Source organism: Nilaparvata lugens, chromosome 2 (genome assembly GCF_014356525.2).
Source record: "Nilaparvata lugens isolate BPH chromosome 2, ASM1435652v1, whole genome shotgun sequence".
Lineage (NCBI taxonomy): Eukaryota > Metazoa > Arthropoda > Insecta > Hemiptera > Delphacidae > Nilaparvata > Nilaparvata lugens.
The window spans coordinates 69,349,450-69,374,542 of NC_052505.1; the positions used below are offsets into that span (position 1 = coordinate 69,349,450).

Sequence of the window (25,093 nt, forward strand, 5' to 3'; positions counted from 1 at the left end):
GAATGTAAAAATTATGACCGTTTCCAGAACCAGTGTTTATGAACACTGGTTCCAGAAAATATTTGAAAATATGAGATGTTTGATAACGAACCAGTTGTATTCTACTCAAACGAGTATGATAAGCTTCTGAGAATGAGGAATGTGTTCCTCGAAGCGTGTATGACATGCGAGTTGTGAATCATACGTGACCAGAGGCATCTAGTACAAGGTACATGTACTATGTGCAAACCCTAGATAAATTAATAATCATTAATTTGTTGAACGTACATTCGTATTGTTCCTGATAGTATCATATTCACCATAATAATACGAGAATAGATTAGTAAGAATTACTCTTTATTCATTCCATTTCATCACTGAAACAAAAATGACTTTAAAAGTTTTAAATAACAAAATATATTTTAACAATATGAGACATTTCTAAAGTTCATTGGTATTTTTTTAGAGGTTCAGCTTTCAGGCTACGTTACCTACCTTTCATTTTCACTTGCTATTATTTACTATTTCAAGTTCCAAAACTATTGGGAATATAAAAAAAAAACTAAAAAAAGAGATTATATGAAGTAGTCACGAAAATATGCTTCATTTAATAAGTGAAGGGGAGTGATTTTACTTATAATCCCCTATAAGCTCCATTATAAAATTTAAATATTTGGAATCTTCATGGCGGCGGTGGGAAAAAAGTTCACTGGCCATATTGTGGTTTTATAGTTACTGTAGTTCGAACTACCAGTCAAATCCGTCACGGCATGACCTATCCCATGAGGAATCTATTAGCTAATACTGTCTTCTCCAAGGTGATTATTGTATGTAATTCAATAACAAATCAAATCCTCACAGGCTACTGATTTCAATTAATTGTTTGCAGGTATCGCTGACGATCAAGCAATTGGAAGCGATGATGATGATGACATGCCCGTTTTAAAGAAAATCGAAGCTGACATAAAAAATACTTCTGATCTGGCTTCTCCCGATGGCAAGCAAGTGGACTTGTTCAGTGAAATTCATCTTAACGAACTCAAGAAACTGGAGAAACAACTCGAACAGGTAAATATAATTCTTCAATGCTGTTTTCCATCACGAACTGCTTATTATTAAATCACTTTTTGCTTTTAGAAAAAACGACTACCAGTCAGATATTATAGTAGCATATCTGACTGCTAGTCGTGTTTTCTAAAAGCAAAAAGTGATTTAAATATAATTGTCAAGTGAAAGCAGAAGCGAATATGTCACTAGGGCGGAAAGTTCACTGTGACTTCTTACAGCTCTCTAGCTGAATAATGAAGTGAATTAAGGTGTATTGTAGGAAATATTGTAACAAATTTCCTAATGTTTCAAAACACAAAAAGAGATCAATTATTATTAATATAATTGACAAAAACAATAATTTTTGAAGTGAAATAATCACAATAGAATCAATTAATGAGAATAAAATTATTAACAAAAACAATATTTGACACAAAATTATCAAGTATTGTGAATAAAATTAGTAAAACATTATTTTTCAGTGAAAACAGTATTAGCATTAGTCGTCATTGAATCCAATTTTTCACATTTTTCAGAATGAAGGATGGCATTCTATGAAAGAATTGGAATCTTTGATAGTTTTGAAATGGCTCGTTCACAACAGAAGAATAAATTCAAACACACTACTCAATAAAACATTTTGCAATAAAAAATAATAGGTTTGGACTTATTGTTGGTTGAAATAATTTGATACATTGAATTGTTGTTCAATTAATACAGTGTTGGTTGAAATAATTTGATACATTGAATTGTTGTTCATTAATACAGCTCATTCAAATATTACAAGATTTTTAGAAATGAAATATGTTACGGTATGGATCCATATCCTCCTGATATCTTGAGTTGCATTTACAGCATTTTGTTTTTCATATGCAGACCATCCCATCAAGCGAGAGCTGGAGATACCCTGTGCGCCATTTAACACTAATCTACGATTACTGGTTGGGTCCCATTAATCATAATGTGTTTTACTCTGGGTTTGAATCAAAAGCTGATCTATCTCCGTTTAAACCGAGATGGTGCATACGGGCCTAAGGATCCGTATTTATGAACGATTTTTATTTATCTGAAAACGAATTTGTTATTTATCACTACGATTCTTGTCCGTGGTTGCTATGGTAAGGATTTCATTCTGACTTGGTTTCTAAGAATCATTCATAAATACAGTCCTTAGGCCCGCCGCAAAGTAGACCCACGCTAAACCACGCCACTCCAACCCACGTCGTGAGATGCTTTGTAAACCATTGATATAATAGCAGCTATTATAGCAATGGTTTACAAAACATCCCAAGACGTGGGTTGGAGTAGCGTGGTTTAGAGTGGGTCTACTTTGCGGCGGGCCTTAATGTCTGACTCGAATTCTTAGAACAATAGATGCAAGTGCTACCGTTGTGAGAGTACTTTCAAAATTGTCTCTCATGACTCTTGGCCTGAACTGATCTAGGCTTGCAATCGATGCAAATATCTGCTCCAGCTCCAGCTATTTAGATGGGGCTTCGAAAAAAGAGTGAATGACGATGGTTTAAATAATAGTGAAGTTTCTTATACAGGCTCCTGGTTCTGAAAGGAACGTTGCTTTGCTGATGGCTCTTAAGACTGTTATTAATGCTGCATGTAACTCATCAGGAGAGGTCAGTTGGATGGTATTTGATTGGACGACTGTGTTCGGAATGGTGTTTTGCAGAAAAAAACCTGACCTCCATGTTTGTGTTGTAATAACATTTGATGATAACGAAATTAATTTTAAACGTTTAGTTTGAATAAAAATTAATTGAAATATATTTTACTCATCTCGTAAATTTTTCTCATGTAATAAAACTGAACCGTATTTGTTAATTAGCCTTTAAGTCTCTATTTAGTTTGAACTAAAATTGACTCCTCTGCTTGTTATGAAGTGTGACCTCATCTAATAACACAAATAATGACATTAGTGTGATCGCCTCTGTTTGTGCTTAATAGAATTTGTAATGTTGATTTGAACGATGAATCGGTTGTAACATCTCCAGTGTGTGACGTCGTGAATGATTTTCTAGTATTGCATAATGCTGGTCTGTGTAAAAACGTAATCATTCAAAATATTATAAACTAATTATGATGATGATGACATCAACATCAATGTCATCAAATTAAAGAGTTTCAATTCACTTCAAATAACTTTAACCATTAGCAATTTATCACTTCACTTACACAATTGACAAAATATTGTCTCTTGCCTATTTCATAAGTTTATTAAATGTTTACTTTAAACATTGATACTGATGCATAAACTAATATATTAAATAGCTCGTTAGATGATGACAGTGTTGAAATCAATTTCAATTTTCTAATATGTCCTTTTTTAAATATCTGTTATGGTATATCTTCTAATCACGTAATTTAAAGTTCATGTACATATTTGTTGAATGCCAAGTAACTTATTCAAGTGGGATATGCGACGGTTGTATACTTTTGTTGTGGTGCTAATTGGACGCATGGTGCTAAACTTGAAACTCCAGACTGTGAGATTTAGTACTAAACTAAACTAGTTCAGATGTGGAATTGCTGTGAAAATTGATCTCTTTTTTGCAATCTAGAAAAATATTATTGTTTCTATTAAGTTACCATGATTCAGATCAGTGATCAAGTTCAAAACGTATTATTTATTTAATACTAGAATCACGCACATTGGCTCTGTGCCCCTAGCCCTTTAGGCAAATTGACGATTTGATACTACTATGTAAGTATGCTAAGTCTAGAAAATTTAGTAAATTTGTTTTAATCATCAAAATTAGTATTAATTAATGAAAATCGAAAATGCATAAAGATTCTGAATTTACTATCCTCAGGAAGTTGCTGAGCTTAGTAGCGTAGTTCAGATGTGATGATGTTATACATATCCCGTACATGTATAAGCAACCTATTTAATTAATGAATGAGATGAAGATTATGATGTATATGATGTTTAGGTTGAGAGCGAGAAAGGAGCTCTGACGCAGACGTTGAGGGATTCACAAGCGGTGGCCGAGCGCAGCCAATCCGAGACGCAGGCGCTGATCGCCAGGCTGGCTCAGTTGCGCGCGCACATCGACTCCCTTGATCACCTCAGGTCACGTGCCAACAGTCCTCAGTACAACGAGGTACACAAACTTTTCGTTTATCGTCAATCAGCTAGCTCGAATGGAAATTACCATTAGTATCTCCTTCATATCTATCTAAATTCTACGGGTTTGCATATTTGACGCCAAGTGAGATCGGACTCACTCAAAAATATTTGTTGTAATACCTCCTAAGTAAAACTTGTGCCGAGGAGTTGTGGGTGCATTTATTTCTAATGGATCCAAATGAATTTTTACATCAGTATTCACATTCTATTCTAAAAATTTTTGCACTCCTGTTTGAGTATATCTTAGCCTGAGGGATGATGAATCCGTTAAGTATCTGAATGGAAATTACATTAGCATTCTAAAATGTATTCTAAAAAATGTTTGTCTTGCATTTCCGTTGAGGCAAAGTTTGTGCCAATGAATGGAGCTTTTCTGATGGCTAATGAAAATTTTAAATATTCAAATTTCATTTAGAAAATTATAATATCGAGTGACCTGGCTGGGTCAGGTCTGGTGTCAGATTTTTCAGGTCGCAACTGATCAATTTCAGGGTCTCTGACATGACTTAACGACTGCTTTTTAGGCAACCGGGACCGACGAATTAACGTGTCCATCCGAAACACGGGAGTGGCCCGAGATAAATATCTTGCCCGTGCCGGGATTTGAACCCGGGCCTCTCAATTATAAAGCCAGCATCTGATCCACTCGACTTGTAAATTTTAAATTTTATTGTAAACAATATCTTTTGCAACTCTGTTGATGCAAACCTTTAAAAATGTATATAATACTCTCTAAATGCTCTCAATGTTGTTATGAAGATAATGTTGATCCATATTGAAGAAAATGGCTTGGAAGATTCACAACTAACCTATTAAAAAATACTAGTTTCGGTTGCTAGAGCATCATGAATATCTAGTAAGCTCTAGTAAAATGTTAACAAAAGTTAAATTATGGTGCTGAAAGTAAAACCAGTATTTTGCAATAAATTGGTGTTTGTTAAAATTTCTAGTAGTTTAATCAAATAATAAGTTCAAAAAAGGATGACAAAATAGAAACAAATTGTTGCAATACTAATGTGTAATATTTACATTTTGATCTCATCACATCTTATTCAGAGCATATTGAATATGAATAAAAATATACATTAGTATTGACACTCACCTACTCTGAAAAATCTACAAACTGAATGAATGAATGATTGATTTTTGTGATAAAGTTATTTGATAGTTTTATGATATAAAATCTCTAGTACTCTGTTAATTCTTTGTATGACACGACCGTTTTCGGGTATTCATCTCACTAACTGTGTCAAAATGAATTATTATTCATTATCTATAATGTGAGATCAATATAATCTATGAGATCAAAATGTAAATATTACACATTAGTATTGCAACAATTTGTTTCTATTTTGTCATCCTTTTTTGAACTTATTATTATATTAGTTTAATCAATCAGTCAATAATTTTATTCAATTCAACACAAAAAAACAGAAGAAATCATAATACAAAAACAATACAATCATAATGAACATTTTTAATGAAAATACAAAAACAGGCTTCATGGTGGGGTGTGCTGGAAAGAAAGTCTTTATGAGGTTGGCATGCCTTAAGCTGGGTTTACACCAAAGCTATTAACAAAATGTTAATAACTTAATCCTTATAGATTCTATTAGATTGAACGGAACTTGACAAACATATGTACGTGATATGCTCGTCACGTGTATGATAAGTTTATGTTCAATCTATTAGAATATATAACGATTAAGTTATTTACATCTTATTAAGTTATAGTATTGTTTTAATATTACAAAATTCAACACTGCGCTTCTGCTTTGTTTTTCTAAATAGATTTTTATAGCTGTTCTTGCACATTATATGCACATTTGTACCGCAATGGCCGAAAATACTTTGCTTCGATTTTTTGAAATAGCTACTATATAATATTCGAAATATGTAATTATAATATATGATACTGGCAGCGCCTATAAACAATTGCTGTCAGTTTAATTCTAAGATAAAATATTGTAATTTTTTGTTTGTATAAGAAAAAGGAGAATAAATTTCATTTTCATTTTGTTGATAACTTTGGTGTAAACGCAGCTTTAGACTGGCCACTAACAGTTGAACATGCATGATAGACATGCATGCTACACAATCGTCTTAACATTGTTGTGTGATCACAGCGAAACTCATCCATACAAATTTTCTGAGGTTAGGTTTTTGTGTCTCCAATTTTTGTTAATTATTTTTTCTTCGCTGCAATATTTGAGGTTGAATTACTCTTCTATCATTATAATTTTCAGTGTTTTTTTTTTGTTGTTATCGGTTGTTTATTTTATTGAAGCCTCTCGCTGATGATGAACATGTGTATGTGTACGTTTGTATGTAAACATGACATGCATGTTTATCATACATGCTCTACCGTTAGTGACCAGCCTGATTGGTTTGTTTACAGGTTGATGTGGGCAAGCTGGGTGCAGCGGTGGCGCACTACCAGCAGTGGTTCAGCCTGGCGGCGCGGGAGATCGAGGTGATCCGCGCCGAGATGCAGGACCTCGAGCAGCTCAACTGCTCTGATGCGGTCGTGCATTTGCGCAACGAGATCACCGACCTCAAGAACCGGCTGCTCGACAAGGAGCAGCGCGCCCTCGAGCTCACCGCAGACGTGAGGCTGCTCGGCGAGCTGGCGGGCGAAGCGAGTGACTCGCTCGATGCCGCGCAGAATGACCTGAACACTGTCTCCGACGAACTCGCCCAGCTCTACCACCATGTCTGCACCGTCAACGGCGAGACGCCTAGCCGCGTCCTGCTCGAACACGAAAAGCACTGCGAACCTGGTAGGTCCTGCCATCACTCTGCTTCATCTATTCTAAACTAACAGTTAACCCGTGCTCCGCAAGGGTCTGTTTAAAGCACAAATAGATTGAATTTAGACAAACTTAAATCTTGACGTACTGAAATCTTGAAGAACTGAAAATAGGCCTATAATCATCCTCTAAAAATTAAGAATCTATTTAAAATTTCAAGTTAATCAGTTAAGAAGTGATTATGTCATTCGTGCATCTCCTATCCCGACAGTTCTTTTCTTTATAATATAGATTTCACTTTTAATTCAAAGACACAATAAAACAAAAATACATAACTATAAATCAATTGCATGAGATCTTCGTAAGAGAAGAAAAATACAATCTATTATAGGTTGATTTATTGTAATTTATAATAATTATAAAAAATAGATTATTTATATATTTTTTTGAATCCTCATTCGTTTAACAACTTTTACTCATTTAAATCCCAATTTCTCTCTCTCTCTCAAAAAAAAAAAAAAATAAATAAATAACTGTGAATGATGAAATGTGCAATTTTCCATCCTTAAACCAATGCATTTTTGCAACTATTTAGTGGCATACTGCATACAATTGAGGATTGAACCACATTATAACAAACGCGACATAATCTATATAAATAATGTTATATTCATTTTTCCAATAAAATCAGCAGTTTTCTTGATAAAATAATATATATGTAAAAATTTAGGGGGTTTGCGATTTGATTTTTTTGTTTTCTTCGATTAACTTTGAAACAAGTAGTTTTAAAGAAAAATGAGCCAAATAATTAATGTAGCCACTCTCATTGCAAATCCATTGATGTATATTGTTATGTATTTGCAATTCGATTTGACGCTGTGGAAGGGGAAACAGTCGACGCGGAACGGCGCGGCTGACTATCTTAGCCATAGTAAACAGCAAACTGGAAATCAATTATCTCTGTAACCATTGATCAGAAAAAAATCTATCATATTTCATTTCGATTTGTTACATTATGGACTAAAATATTAGTCGTATTCATTTCTTCAATAAATCAAACAGTTTCCTTGATAAAATAATATATATGTAAAAATTTAGGGGTTTTTCGATTTGATTTTTGTTTTCTCCGATTAACTTCGAAGCAAATAATCTAAAGAAAATTAGACAAATAATTAATGTAGCCACATTCATCGCGAATCCATTGATGTATATTGTTATTTATTTGCGATTCGGTTTGACGCTGTGGAAGGGGAAACAGTTGACGCGGTACGGCGTGGCTGACTCTCTTCACCATAGTAAACAGTAAAATACAGTAGTAGGCCTATTGCTTTCTAAGTTGCATCTTTTTCACACTATGGCGCTCGAAACAATCAATTTTGTCTATTGTTTTGACATGCGATGAAACTAATTTTTCACATTTCAATTCTCTAAATTCTCAAAAATCATTTTGTTCTTATATATGTGCTAAATCATGCATTCTATGACAGACAAAGATATTGTTTGCAACCGATAAAATATTCATACTATTACATAATATAATACATATTTGAAATATGTGTGTATGATCATTATTCTATGCTAAAATTTATCATAAGTTATGAATGTCAAAAACTGAGATAAATCATAGATTACAAAAGTGTTAACAGTGGCAATTTCCTGAAAAATCATAGCGTGCAGTGTTTGCTGTTTTCTACAGTTAATATTCTCCAAGCCAGGTTGATAATATACCTTCAGTTGAGCCAAATATATATGATGGCTGAGGCATAAAAAAATTCATACATTGAGCTTGTTGAGTTGAAACTTTCTATGATTCTCTCTGTAAAGTAGCTTATCTTCCGTTCTTACTAGTTGAATCTACATTATTTAGAAAGTACAAAATGAAAATTCAGTAGATTCTAAAGATGAAAGCCATGCAAACATACAAATTGAGGAAGAGTAAGCATGCATAAAAGGTAGGAAAATCATGAAAGTGTTTCACATTTAACCACAAAGTACCCTACCGTATAAGATTAATTGAAATATGATTCATCATCTTCTATTATTTTTGTTAACATATCGATTTTTCACCTCCACTCGCATCTTGTCATTCTTTACACAAGGTTGGCAGAAGCTTTTCTTTATGTCGATTAATGTTGATTGAAATTGATTTTGATTAGGGCACCAAAAGATCATTTTCTATTTGAAGCATTCAAATTAAATCTATTGAACATGATTTCTCATTCACAGATTTAGTTGGGTGGAGCTATTTGAAAAATGTACCTGATTATCAATTTCATGGTTTTTATAACATTCTAGTTCATTGTGATCATTGAAGGGTTGAAGTGATGAGTTAGTTCAAGTGAATTCTAGTACAGAAGTATATTGTGTTTATAATGGGCTCTTCTTTATTTTCTATCGATTTTTTGCTCCAGTAGAGAAAATTTAAAATGTTGGTTTCACATTTTATAAGCTTTAAAAATAATATAAATTAACGGTAATATAAATTTGATAAGTCCAGTATTAAATTAATCGATGTTGATTTTCATGTTACTTGCACTGTTTGCAATTCATCACTCTTCACTCAAGAATTAGTTTTTTATGAATTTCATGATCTGAAAATTGAAATTCAAATGCTATTTGGATGACGTTCACATCCAAACACTGGTTCATTTCCACTGTTTTTTTTTACAATAATTGTTATGTTGAAGAGTGAGGCAATTCAATCCATTTGGAAGTAAAAGGAAATCACAGTGCGATTTGAACAGTGGATAGTAACTTTGAAATTCAGTTGCTCAATTCATTTCGGCTTGATACTATCATTTGTAATTATAGTTGATCAGAAATATGCATTGTATATGATGTTTTTATTTCAGTTTGACTAATATTCTATCACAGTCTCGCTTTTATTCATAAGCATTATAATCCTAAATACGTTGATTACCGTACCTTAAAGATGTAGCTTATCTTACGTCGAACAATGTACAATACAAACAATTTTCATTAAATTACTATCATGATGATCATTGGAATTTCTGCCTGTGATTGAGAAAAAGTCATTTTATGATCCTTGAAATTCATACCTAGAAAAAGTTGCATTATTACTAGAAATTTTGTTATTTTTACTATTTATTGTAGGTACTGTACATTGATTTTTGTGATTATAGAGATCAACTACTTTATTCTGAATCAGGATAAGGATAAATAGGGAAATTGTGAGATGGGGATAACATCCATAGTTACATAGCATCAATTTGAAAGCTCTGATAATAATGATTTGAACGGAACTGCGATTCTGGCTTGGTATTGCCTCTTCATGTTCAGTGAGATTAGAAAGCTTCAGAGTAATTCGTTCTCACTATATGTGATAATATTGGTAATATTTGGTAACATTTGTTAATATTTGAACCGAATGTTCAACAAATTAATCTACTTTGCTTGAAAATTGAAAATTTTCACAACAAATTAATCTACTTTGCTTGAAAATTGAAAATTTTCAACTTATCAGGAGTACAGTGTTATCATATAGTATGTCAGGTATGCCCACCCTTTTATTTTTTTTGTTCACGTGATTTGATGATATTCATTCCATTATCAAGCGTTTAAATCATAAAGAGTGATGAAACAAGATAAAACACAAGAAAAGCTATGAAAAGAAATTTTGAATCTTCATTTTTCACAAAATGAAGATAAGATGAAGGAGTCGGACACATAATATATCATGAAACTTCGTTGAAAAACATCAATATCTGAAACTAGAGTTATCAAATTGTGTTACCTCTGACTCGTATGGAGAAGGCACACTTCAAATTAATATAATAAAGTCTGTGAGCAAACAACGAAATCCTGATTTTTATCATGAGCATGGTTAAATCAAGAAAATTGTAGTATTTTTTTAGAGTATTGAAAAGTGAAAATCTATATACAGCGCATTACAAAATTAATTGTTTCGAGGCCATAGTGTAAATGAGATGCAATGTAGACAGCAGTATTATTCTGTTTACTATGGTTAAGGGAGTCAGCCGCGTCGGCTGTTTCCCCTTCCACAGCGTCAAATCGAATCGCAAATACATAACAATATACATCAATGGATTTGCAATGAGAGTGGCTACATTAATTATTTGGCTCATTTTTCTTTAAAACTACTTGTTTCAAAGTTAATCGAAGAAAACAAAAAAATCAAATCGCAAACCCCCTAAATTTTTACATATATATTATTTTATCAAGAAAACTGTTGATTTTATTGGAAAAATGAATATGACATATATTGTAGTCCATAATGTAACGAATCGAATGACATATAATAGAACTGTTTCCGATCATTGGGTACAGAGATAATTGATTTTCCGTGATTACCTGAATTTTTCAACTTTGAGGGGGGCTAGGGGGGAAAGCTCCAAGGGGATTTCTTGGGACTTTTGGGAGAATGACCCTCTGGGAGGGTTCTATCGATGGTAAAAGATTCAGCTTTTATTTAATTTTCGGATCGAAAAAACCTTTATTGACTGGGCTAAGCCGTCGGTAGATAGTAGACAAGAGTGTGTGCTGCTCCATAACCGCCCATTCTAAACGACCCGATTAAAAAAGACTATTCTTTGTGTAAACATCCAGCAGTGCGGCCTCAGGTTACAGACTTACATGCACTAAAGACATTGCTTTGTTTCGAATAATTGTGATGTCTTCGGTGTTTAGAATTAATTGATTTTTAGTAAATTATTTATTTTGGAGTTGAAAATTATCTATTTAAATAAAATCCATAAAAATTAATAAATGGAATAATATGAATAATAGCATCTGCTATTCAAAACTATAAGCAAAATGCCACATCACGCCTTCTTAGGTGTGCATCCAGCTTAATTTTTTCATGAGATGCATTAACTATTTGGCGGTACGAAGTTCGCCGGGCCAGCTAGTTCATTAATATAAATTTAATCCAGTTTAAATTTATTTTTGGCTTAAACTGGCACTGTGCAAACGGCACTAAGACTGATAGCCTTACAGAAAATATCAAATAGCATAGTAAAAATCTATAAAAATATGTAGGCTTGAGTAGGCTACAACAAAAAAATAGTAGCTTAATTATAGTGTGCTATTTTTTCATCCTTACCTTTGTTTAACACATTTTTGAATGAGGATGGTGTTATCGATTGCAGGCCAGGGTCTCGCTGACAACGGAGACAAGGGTGCGAGAATCGAGATGCTTCGGGCGAGGTTGGCCCTGGACATCTCGGCCAAGGAGCTCGGCAGTCTGCAGGAGGCGACACTCATGGCCAAGCATGTGGAGACTGTCCTCGACCAGATCCGCCATCTTAGATCGGCCGTCAACCACACCATCGATCGGGCAAAGAGTAGTAGTAAATTCGTCAACAATTCCGAGAGTGAGTATCGGCCTTCTTATACAATAAAATTCCCATTGCCATTGACTATTTATAACTATCTCTTGTTCTTTTTTCAAATTACATTGAATTATTTATTTATTTATTCTTGGACAGAATCACAAATCATATAAATATGATTAGGAAGGATCAACAGGCTTGGCCCAAATCTATTCCATTCCCAAATTTTGATAAATTAATAAAATGTCCAAAAAATGAGTAGATACTCATATTATCGAATATGAGTATCTACTTTAAACTATAGAGAAAACATGCGATTTCCTGTACGCTTTCATTGATGATAATGCTATTCATTTATTACGTTTTTCTATGCTTAAACTTTTTTGCTGAATGCTATTCCACATAATTTCTAGTCTTGTATACAATCATTATGCTTGAATAATTTTAGGAAATAATTTAATTTGTTAATTTACACTAGTAAGCAAGTAGTCTGTATGTGAGGAGGGAGAACTACACTATAACATCCAATAAATCAAATAAATAAATAGAAGATAACATAGCTACTAAAATTTGCATTGTTCATAACCTGATGAAGCGTGACTATATTTATTGCGATAAATTGCGGGATTTATTGCGTTTGTTTGTTTGTTTTTAAAAGCTTCCCAGCAACGCTCATCAGAGTATAGGAATTGTCACAATGTATAAACTTTTTTTAGTACCTACTGCTAAAGTACTGCTTAATGTTTTTACTGCTAAAGAACAAAATTGAAAATGCATTATTCTTGTGGTTCTAACAAAGTGTTATTTTGTTTTGCCAGTGCCGAGCTTAGGCAGCGAGGAGGTGGCCGAACTGCAGGAACAGGTTGTGAAGTTGAAGTCGCTGCTGTCGACGAAACGCGAGCAGATCGCCACTCTGCGCACCGTGCTCAAGTCCAACAAGAACACGGCAGAGGTCGCGCTCAACAATCTCAAGTCCAAGTACGACAACGAGAAGTCCATTGTCAGCGAAACCATGATGAAACTGCGCAACGAACTGCGCATGCTCAAGGAGGAGGCTGCTACTTTCTCAAGTAAGACCAACAATTATTAATTCAATAAGAAATTATGATTCTTATTTATGCTGGCCACTAACGTCATGTTTCACATGTCCGATAGACCTGAAAGAGCACACAAACGCTACAATGTTTTCATCAGTTGAAACGTATTAAAGACAGAACACTAAACCACTATCAACGACAACCAAACCACTGGAACATTACAAATTATGAATTTAATATTGTCAAATATAGTTGAATATGTTTAATATAAAAATGTGCTTGGTACACTTGAAAAAAATCAGTTATTCTCTAAAAAAGCAGGCTTAGAAATAAACTACGAAGAATCATTGACACAAAAATCTAACCTTAATCTTGTAGTTGCAGGTACAAAAAATTGATTTTTAATTTCTTCTCTGTTCACCGGTACAGTGTTTTTTTGCCTTTAGACCTACGTCGAAGTCACAGCCGTTTAGGTTTTCAACTGTACAGATGTTTCGGACATGATGTGAAGCCTAATTAATTAATAATCGAATGAAGAAAATAGACGGGAAAACAATGAATTTATTAAAAAAAAAACTACTACAGGTCTATACTTTTGTTTGTTTTTTCCAATATTGATCTATGGATGAAATCGATTATTTTCAGTTCTATTAATTTCTAAGATTAGAACTTATTAATATCTGAGATTGATGCTAGTTGCAGCACACAAACTTCTGGTTTTGCTGGCAACGCCTGTAAGGTAATGTTGAGAAAAATTGAGTATTTGTTTTGAATTGATTTGATAATAAGTTTATTTATTGATTTCAAAACAAAAATAAACAAATACATGCACAAATTATTCTATACTTATGATAAATAACTTCAAAACAAACCAATTACATACACAAATTATTCCATATAAAGTCGTAAATATTCTCACAATAATAAAAGCTAATAATTGTTGATGGGACCTACTCAACTCTGGTCGCCCATGTACTAGATTAAATGTAGTTTTAGTTGAATGCAACTAAGTTGGGATGGAATGTTGTAGGTTTGCGCGCGATGTTCGTGGCGCGGTGCGAGGAGTACGTGACACAGGTGGACGAGCTGCAGCGACTGCTGACGGCCGCCGAAGAGGAGAAGAAGACGCTGAACCAACTGCTGCGGCTGGCAGTGCAGCAGAAGCTGGTGCTGACGCAGCGCTTGGAAGAGCTGGAGGTTGATCGCGAGATGCGCAACGTGCGGCGCGCTGCACCTGCGCCCGCCACGCGCCAGCCTGCCAAGCCGCGCTACAGCCAGCCGCCCGCGCGACACAACTTCTTCTAATCCCGTCCGAGCCAAGCACACTTGTCTGTTCACTTCATCAACAACCAACCCGGGTAGGCTACTTCAGTACGTCAAACCATCTGTTTGCAATGGGTCACATTCACTTAATAAGAGTCCAGTTCATCAAGATCGAACCCGGTAAGCAACTTCAAGCTCCATCATAACCACCATCTGTGTCATCTGTTTGCAATGGGTGACATTCACTTCATCAAGATTTCAGTAAATCAAGAACCAGCCCGGGTAGGCAACTTTAGCTCGTCAAGCTCCTGTTGCTTTCAGAAAGTCTAGTAGATGAAGATATCATACTTTTATTACATAGAGTTACTAGTAAACTTTTTTATTTTCTTTGAGGCGCGAATAGTTTTGGGTATTGGTCCCATTCTCAAGTTTCAAAAATATGCGTCTCGAAACTTGATAATGGGATAGATAATACCCTAATCTATTCGTGTCTAAAAGATAATAAAAAAGGGTATTACATAGAATTACTAGTACTCTCTTATATTTTATTTGATACACGACTATTTTTGGGTATTTATTCCATTAAAGTGCCAGAAATATGCATTTTGACACTTGATGATGGGAAACTAGTCGTGTCTAGAAAAAAATAGAGGAGAGTATTTGTTATTGTATGTAATACAACTTTCAAGTATCATTATTGAAATAAATGAACCGTATCATATATTTTATTCTAAAATTATTATCAAATAATTCTGAATAATACCAGCATATTGCCATTCAAAGCAAAAACCTAATCCCTAACCTACATTTAACCTTTAACTAACTTGACCCTAAAACAGTCTCACTAATCCCTAACTAGTTTGCATCGGTATAGCTGACTGAAGCTGACTATTAGCGTGCAACGAAACCTTGACCAACTGAATGGCACAACTCCCTGTAGCTAACGATATAGGTGCGCGATGAACTGAAAAGTTGACTGCCTGTGTTCTGCCTTTGCAATGCATCTTGGCTGCCTTTAGCTGTGTGCAACTCGCTCAACAAATGAGCCAGAATGGTGGTATATGGGAGCCACTAGCTGTGGCTACTCTAGAAAATACAACATCAACAATGTGTGCAATATCATGTACCTCAACCTATGCACTGTACCATGAAAGATGACCAACTAGCTGTAACACCTGGTTGTTCCATACTGTAGAATTCACGTCATCTTTGAGAGAACCCATATATATATATATATATATATATATATATATATATATATATATATAATATAATATGAGATATTTTAATATTATAATGCAACTTATTACTTATTGAGAAAAATACAATCCAGCACGTAAGATGCAACTTACGGACCGCTGGAGGGAGTCTAACACACTATTTTACTAAAGCAATAGAATGGACTGAAAAAAAAGAAAAAAGAGATATAAAAAAAACATTTATGTGCTGTAATCAAAATAGGATATTAGTATTTAATTATTAAAGAGATGATGCTAATTATTAGAGAAAGCAAAAGAAAACCATTAAAAATAGAGATTCAAATTGTGTGAAAAGATTAATCTATTGATTTATGTTGCAAAAAAAAAAACGGTAAGAAGAGCAGGAAAAAACGATTATAACACTTCAGAAGTAAAATAGTCTGATGAAAGTTGGTAGCTTTAAAATATAACATATTTCATTGAATTTTAGAAAGAATCAGTGAGATAAAATAAAAATATAATGCTTTTCCAGGCATTTGAAAATTTAATTTTTGACAAAACTGACTATTTCCTGGAATAAGTTCGTTTTGTAAAATTCTGATACGTACCATTACTATATCAACTTCGTATTAGAATTTCAGCATAGAATCAGCTATTTTTCACAATCATTACTTTCTACTCTATATGCGCTTGCCTGCACAAAACAAAAAACTGATCAAACAAAATAATGAGTGAAAAATAGCTCAAGTTATCTTATCCTAAAACTCTAATGTATAACTTGAAGCTTTCATCAGCTTCCTACCATATGTCATGCGGTGCTCATGGTATCTTTCTGGTTGAAAATAAGATTCATTATGATGTATATCGTATTTTTCTTCAATAATATAATGTTCAATAAAATATTACTTCAACTGTCTTTCATTTTATAAATATTTTAATAGTTGATGACAAATAATATTAGCTAGGTACTATAAATATTACACTGTTTTATGAAGGTACTTTGAAGATTTTTTATAACATCTATTATTTCTCATGCCTGTTATTCTTTGAGAATATTATTCTATTTCAACTTCTGCTTGCTCTGTAGCCTGACTTGCGCAGAACTGATTCAATCAAGAAAAGGAAAACAAACAATATGAAAAATAGTTTGTTTTATTAAAAAATCTTCAAGAACTTAAACTGGATACTAAATTGAAATATTTCCAATATTCTGAAGCTTATAAGCTGGAAGCTACATACTGCATTAATTTTATATATAAATAAAAGTATTCATCATTACTATAGAGACTGTATAATCATTATAATCATATATAATTATTATACAGTCTCTATAATCATGTCTAAGTTGTATGGTTGACCTGGATATTTATTTGCTTGAATTTAAAAAATTCCTCAATGTTGGTTTCCATCACGAACTGCATTGTCACTTTTTATAATTTAAAATATCATGACTAGTTACAAATGAGTTTGTCATAGTGAGTGAGTAAATTAATTAATTGAGAAAATTGACTGCTATATAGTCAAAATAATATTTTATATTATGGAAAAAGTTATATGAAAAAATACTGGTATCAATAATATTTTGGTTCTTAGTCACTTGTTTCGAAATGGATTGGTTTAGCAACACATAAAAAACAACAAGTATTGTAATAGGAACTTCACATTTTATTGTATTTCATTGCAACTTCACATCATAACTTCATTGTCAGAATCTTCAGAGTAATTTACGGGATCATCAGCTCCATCATCTAAATCACTTGTTTTCAACACATCATCGTAGAAAGTTTTTGCAACGTCAGGAACGGTGAAAAATTTCATTAGTTTTCTAACATCTTCTTGTTTTGCTTGTTTTACATGATTTTTCTTCTTCAATTCTTTGAGTTTTTCAGAAATCTGTCCGATATGTTTGCTTTTTTTCAAAACAGAGACCAAAACAGGAGTACCTGAGTAGGAAGATGAGACCCCAACAGAGTTTCTTGATGTACTGCTGTATGTCATTACTTTCTGTTCTGTTGTCTTGAATGGCAGAGGTGTTCGCAGAAGAGGTGTCAATGCAGACTTGTAGTCGAAAAATTTAAAATTTTCTCCATACACTTTAACAGTGGCGTGTTTACTCATTAGGAAATGATATTTTTGTGGTGACAATATTTCTCTTTTCTTTCTCAAGTCGATTTCAATCCTACCAAATGTACGATCCGAAGGCATATAGCTGTATCCTCTGATAGGGTAGATATGCTTCACAGTTTTGAAAATGCTATTCGTCTTGGCAAAGTTCAATAATAAATTTGTTTTTATTCTGAGCAGCACATGAGTCTGAAAACAGTCTTAACGTGTGTGGCGGTTCTTCATGTTTTGAATATTTTTCCACAAGAATACTAAGAAAGTCTTGCAGAGCTGAACAAATCTCATCAGGCCCTCGACCACTTTCAGTTTCATTCCAAGTATATATGAAATTATTCTCTTTCCTCTCATCATCTTCAGAACAAATAACAAAGTTGAGAACATACAACCAAACTTGTCGACTATAGAAAACATCTGTTGTATTCAGCTTTGGCAGTGGTTGGTTCTGCATCATGTCAAAGGAAACAGAAACAGTTCCAGGAGCTTTCTCTTTGAGCAGGGTGAAGAAAGCTTTTGCTTTAGTTTTATGAATTTTTAGATTCAATTGTTGAGCCTGTCTAATCGCAGCATCCTTCTCATTTTTTATCTTATTCAGTTGTTCTGTGCAATAGCTACACACATCTTGTCTTGGATGACCAAATCCCAAGTTGAAATGACTAATAAAAATTTTGTAGTACAATGAAAACGAAGCTGTCTGGAGTTTTTCCTTTTCTTGTTTTGCTTTCCATAATCGCCACATTTTCTTTGTACTTAATTCAGATGAAAGATAGCACCTTTGACTACTTGCTCGAATATAATGCGATTTCTTGCATTTAAAGGATTCTATGTGGTCTATTATTGAGGATCTAATTTCATCATATTGACCCTGTTTCCTATAGCCCCCTCTCGTTTCTTTGGGAGACTCTTGTGATGAAAAAAACAGCCTTCCAATGTAGTTTAATCTTCTCCTTTTGATGACTGAGATGGACTCAAAAGATTTAGAACAAATTTTGATTTTTTTGCCTTCTTTATTGAAGAGAGAATATTCCATGGTCAATCTGTCCTTGCTATTATCTTTTTTTGGCCTTTTCAGATTCTCTGGATCTTGCTTTCTTACTCTTTTTGCCTTCTTAACACTAATGAAATTCAATAGATACTTGTCTTGTTTAACTTTTGAACTATGTGAGTATAATTTATTGAAAAATGAGTCTATCTCGTCCCTCTTCAAATGTGCAACACCACATACTTTACTGTCTGCTCCATGTTGACAGGAGATTTTCCATTGCTTGCCATCTGCACTGTGTCTTTTCAATTTCAAATCTTCCACTTTGTTTCCACGCTTCCTTTTCCTACCACCTTCTACCCTTATTGTATCATCAAGCATTTCAGGATCATCTTCATAATCATCATCTGTACTGTTATCAAGCATTCCAGGGTCAACTTCATAATTATCATCTGCGTTATCATTATCAGCCATATTATTTCTCATTCCAGGGTTTTCTTCATGATCATCAAGTTGTATATTATTCTGTTCTTCCATGAATTTGTCATGTTCCGTTTTTTCATCAGTAGAAGCAGGCGAATCGTTACAAATTACAGTTGTTTGACTTTCTTCAGCAGGCTTAATACCGTTCAAGTTGATGTTGTTCAAAGTTACCAATGCAGTTGAATGATCCGGTTCTAAGTTTCCATCTATCACTAAAAATCAATAGAATCCATTATAAATACTGTATATTAAGTTGAGCATAAAACTAAAAACGACTAACTCACTGTCAGTCTGCCACTGATGAGTTTAATGAAGTTGAGCGAAACATAACCTATAATATGCCTAATGCAAGAAACAGCGGGAGAATTTAGTCAGCTGTTTGATGGAAATAGTACGTTTTGTCAAAAATCAAGCTATCTGGGATCAACTTGATGATGGAAATAGTCATGTTTGTCATACTGAATCGAACAAGGAAAAAGTACATTTTGTTAAGAATCATTTGGAAAAAGTACGTTTTGTTGAGAATAATTTCGTTTTTCTAGAAGGAAATAGTCATTTTTGTAAACAATCGCTATTTTCAACATGACTTTTCATGTGTAAATAGTCCGTTTTTCGAGAAACTGATGGCAAATTCGGATTCGCCGTCAAAAAATCTATATAACTGGATGTATAACTCAAAATCGACAATTTTGGAGATAGTCACTTTTGTAAAGAAACTCTACACATATATATATATTGCACTTTGTTTGTACTGTAATTTGTCTGAGTGCAGTATATTGGTTTTCGTGTTGAACATATTCCAAACCCAGCTTTACCAAACCTAACTAACCCAATTGCCGTAAGCCCACTTCGTACATTAAAGCCAAGTGATTCTCCTATTAACACCTGCAACAAAAGCAGGAAATAGAAACAACTGGCATGAGTGAAAATCACTTGTCGACCAGTGAGAGTAACACCTTCGTTTCTCTATTTATAATTAAAACTAAAACAATAAAAATGTGTATATACATAAAAATATTGAAAAGTTACAAATTATATTCAGAGGAAAAACAATTTTTGAGGAAGTGAAAAAAGTCGGCCACCCCATCAACTGCATGGACTACCTTATCCACTTGGTCAACAATCGCACACGGCTAGTGGCTCCTATATACCATCATTAGTAACCTGCAATCGATTAGCCAGTTGCACACGACTAATAGTAGCCTTGGATCCCTTTGCAAAATTGACTTGCAACTAAATCAGAATAACTGGTTGTTTGAACTAAAAATTTAAAATTTCGACTAAATAAGTAAAATAATCGTAAATGAAACTATTGCTTGATTTTATCAACCAGCTGTTCAGACTTGCTTCACACTTGCTTTAGTGAACTGTCCTCATTGCTTATTAAGCCGGCTCCAGACATGCGTCATTTGGCAAGCAGCGAATGTTCGGCGTTCGGCGAACTGTTCGTCTTGCTATTTGCCTATTAACAAGCACACATCTACACACATGCGTGGTTTCCCGAGCACTTGCTCGTTTTGGGAATAGTTAATATTCGTTAAAATATATATAAACTCGGAATTTAGAATTTAGAAATGTTGAAAACCAAATTAAATAAGAGTACTTCTCTGAATCATCACTGATAACTGAAAAATACTGTATTAATAATTACAAATTTTTAAACTTGAAAAGAAACTAAAACTTACTCCTAAAACAACCGCTGTTGTTGACGGTAGATGACATTCAGTTGACGAATATAAACCATTCCCAAAACGAGCAAGTGCTCGGGAATACACGCATGTGTGTAGATGTGTGCTCGTTAATATGCGAATAGCGAGACGAATAGTTCGCCAAACGCCGAACATTCCCTGCTTGCCGAATGACACATGTCTGGAGCCGGCTTCATCTTACATTGTAAACAACACTCTTTCATCCTTTCAATAATATCATCAGCTAGTTTGTTTTCGACTTGTTACTGTTATCATTCGGTGATTGGAGAAACATAGTAAAGAACAACTCTAACTATCTACAATGGCTACAACAACATGCTCCAACTGCTCTCATTCTAAGAATGCAAACAACTATCATTTTGAAGAAACCATTAGGTCGCATAAGAATTTTGACAAGTGTGCTGTAATACAAATACTCTTATCGATAGAATAATTCAAGTTTTTATAAATAAAACAATAATATTATATTATTATAGAGTGCATGACTGACAAGATGGAGAGACTAAGCAATACTTAGACCTTCACCTCCTTAGTCACGCACTACTCATAGATTGTTGATATATGTGATTATACAGGGAATCAAATTCTATAGCTTCTGCTTTTATATTTATGGAAACAATTTCCTTTATCCTATTGATATTATTTTTAAAATAAGTATTTACAATTGTGTAATTATTGTGATAAGATGATTTTCTAATAGATATTCTTCAGTGCTCGTTACATATTATCTCTCTGTTGTATTACGTCATAAATCGTAAAAATAGTTTTACTGGATAGTTATTTAACAGTTGTAGTATATCATAATATTCTGCATTTCTTTAACGATTTAAATTTTTTTTGTGTTTTACTTTTTTTTAATTGGAAAATACTTCAAAGTTTTATATGAATTAAACTTATGCTCTTTCAGAGAATTTTTTATCTATTCCCGTTGATAAGAAATATTAGCAAAAACATTTGAACATTGAAAAATATCATTTTATTAATTTCTCCAACTCATCAAGTACAATAGTATGATTTCAATGTATTGTTTTTTTGAGGGTAATTAATTTATATGTTTATTTTTCCGGCTACCCAGCTCTTGAGGTTCATTATCCATGCAGTGGATAGGATGATTTGTTTTTAAATCGTCACTCATTCAAAAAATCAAAATGTTTGCCATGCCTTTTAAAAATGTTTGATCTAATTGTTTTAACGTGTATATTGTTTGTGTTTTGAAAAATGCTGTTGGGTTTGGGGATATTTGGATATTTTTTCATAAAAGATAAAGGTGTTGATGATCATAGGGAAGGATTATTTTTCTGGTGGGGTAATCAATTCATTGAAATCAACAAGTAGTAGAGTTTATTGGAGATAAATCGCGTCATTCATTAAAAAAATGTATATGCTCGTAATGGACCAATATTTGGAAATAATTATTGTCATTAGGTCTTGAGAAGCTTAAAAAATGATTGATCTTATAATGAAATCACTGAACTTCAGACTCCGGGCCGGGTTTTCAAGAATAATACTTCCTGATTGATTGATTTCAATTTTCATTTTTGAATACCTAGATTTGTATACGTTCTTGAATTTTTTTCATATTATATATAATAAGAGTCTTTCGATTATCATAAATGAACTAAACATTGCAGCTGTAACAAAACGAGAGGCAACTCAGTCTGAATCAGCGTTTTTATAAAATCTAAATATTGAAAAATTAAATCATGAAATAATTAAACTTGTTTCAATATCACGATATTTATTATAAATTGGTTTCAGACAACATTGGTTGATTGACCAATTATTAAATCAATCTTTAATTCTGTTTATTTTTCCGACAAAATTAAGAAATTATAATTTACAATTTGTATTTTAAAATGTTTTATTTGAACTAGTTCCTTATAAATTATAATTTACGATTTGTGTTTTAAAATGTTTTATTTGAAACTAGTTTCTTATAAATTCTTAAGACTGCTGTTTGATTGTAATTGTTTGTTGTCAAGCTATCTACTATATTGTTGTATCTGCTCAATATTTATGTTAATTCGACAACAGTTCAACAATAATTTCTTCGTTGGACTTGTATGTGGTTGTATTAAGATGTTCATTCTTGTTATTATATTTGTTCCTGTCGTTGTTATTATATCCATTTAAATGTTCTATTACTTTCTGTTTTGTTGCATTTCAAGAGTGTGATGAAAGAGATTCTATTAACATATTCACCATATTATACGGTCGAGAAAATTACTTACATCAGACACTGAAACCCTAAGCTAGAAATTATGATAGGAAAATAATAACAGTTTTATGTGTTGGAATTTTATAAAATAATAAAATACACTAAAGTAAACATAACTGTCGTCAAAACATTCTAACTTACATCAGATGAGTCAGAAGTTTGTATTATTTATACAAAACTAGATGTATTGTATAAAATTTAAATGGTCTTATCAAAATCATTTTTAATTTTGTATGCTCTTTCCAACACTTTATAAAATACGAAAAGAATCCTCATGAAATGAACAAATTCAATTATTATATAATTACAATTGAGTAATTATATAATTACAATTGAGTAAAAACTTGTGAGTTTCAAATTCCATGAAAAAAATCAATGTTTAATGTATAGAATATTCCTGTATGGTATGAAAGAAACGTAAAAAAATGAGTCTGTAATAAAATTTCACAAACTTTGTCAGATTATGCAAAATTTGAAGTTACTGCGGGGAAAAATGAGTAGTTGATACGGTAGCTGTTATTGTTTCGCTTATGCTTTCCATCATGTTTCTGGTTTTGTTTAAAATGAGAACCTTGTTCTATTTTAGTAATAATTTCGAGCCATCTGGAACTCTCTAACCGTCCGAGGTCCGCTAAGAGAGACCAGCACTTTACCCGTCCTTTTGTAGAAGCTGTTATTCTCATAAATTTTTATTCATCCGAAATGAATTGAGAAAGAAATGTTGTATTAATTATAATTATAAAGTTAATTCCATATTTTCTGTTATTACTTTTAACGCTTTCACTGTTCTGTTATTTGTAAATTTCCTCATTTTGATAATACAATTGTTTATAGTTGTATCTTATGGGAAGATTCTCGTTGCAAACGGCTTGGCTGTTTCATAAAAACATATTACTGTAGTGTAATTTTAATATGGTAAAGTATTATGTAAAAGAAAGATATGTGACTAGAGTGTAACATATTTATAAATTTATTAGTGTCATTGAGCATGTTTAGATTTAGGAGTGTCCGAAAAACTAGATTGTATAATCAATTATTTTGAAACCTCAAGTGAAGTATTTTGATAATGTGCAACAAGAAAATTTCTACTCTAAATAAATGTTCAAAATTCAAATGCAGACAGTTATACAAAAATATTGATGCGATCTTATAATGTAACGAATAGGAGTTTTTGAAAGGTGCTTACTTTCATTTGAGTTTGACAAAATTATGCATATCATTCCAATATTGTTTTACGTTGAAATTCACCAAGTCAAAAACCATAATTCTGTGAAATGTATATCTTACAAACTAATTATCATGCTTGTTATCCTCGAGATTGTAAAAAATCGATCAATTCTTGTAACAACCTTTTGTAGTTCGTTAATCATAATATGATAAAATTGAACATAACATTCGATCAAAATTTTATATTTTCAAGCTCAAAAATTGTGAAATGATAAATTGTGTAATTGATTAGAATTTATTTAAATTTAATCGGAGATATTAAAAACGAATTGAATTGAAATGCTCCAAAAATATCTGTGTAAACGCGAAGCACTATACTTTGTATGTCCGTAATCAATCAAGATTTAGATCAATATAGTTTTGTCAGCTTTGGCACTTGAACAAATAATTATTATTCCTTGGTCCACATTTGGAAAGCTGCGATTGAAGTCCTGCCATTTTTTATAGATTGGCTGCTGTTTATTTTCAAGCAAAACATCCAATGGAATGGAATTGTGTTTTGAACTAACTTCGTCTCAAGAACAAAACTAAATAACATCGATATTTGTTCTAGGTGTTCAATTCAATTTTATTTACCATTTCTTCTCTTCATCTAAAAAAATTACTGTTCGAGAAGACAACTTT

General features: G+C 32.8%; 1 protein-coding gene across 1 annotated transcript in view; it reads left to right on the forward strand.

The window, feature by feature from the left end:
• LOC111043788 (protein bicaudal D) overlaps nucleotides 1–15,266 on the forward strand; it is a 38,082-nt gene extending 22,816 nt beyond the window's left edge. Inside the window, exons 6-11 of the mRNA XM_022328842.2 lie at nucleotides 869–1,047; nucleotides 3,972–4,142; nucleotides 6,567–6,948; nucleotides 12,048–12,272; nucleotides 13,049–13,300; nucleotides 14,298–15,266. Of these exons, the coding sequence (XP_022184534.1) occupies nucleotides 869–1,047; nucleotides 3,972–4,142; nucleotides 6,567–6,948; nucleotides 12,048–12,272; nucleotides 13,049–13,300; nucleotides 14,298–14,572 (1,484 nt within the window). The 3' untranslated portion in view covers nucleotides 14,573–15,266. The remainder of the gene's footprint in view (nucleotides 1–868; nucleotides 1,048–3,971; nucleotides 4,143–6,566; nucleotides 6,949–12,047; nucleotides 12,273–13,048; nucleotides 13,301–14,297) is intronic.
• The last annotated feature ends 9,827 nt before the right edge of the window (nucleotides 15,267–25,093 follow it).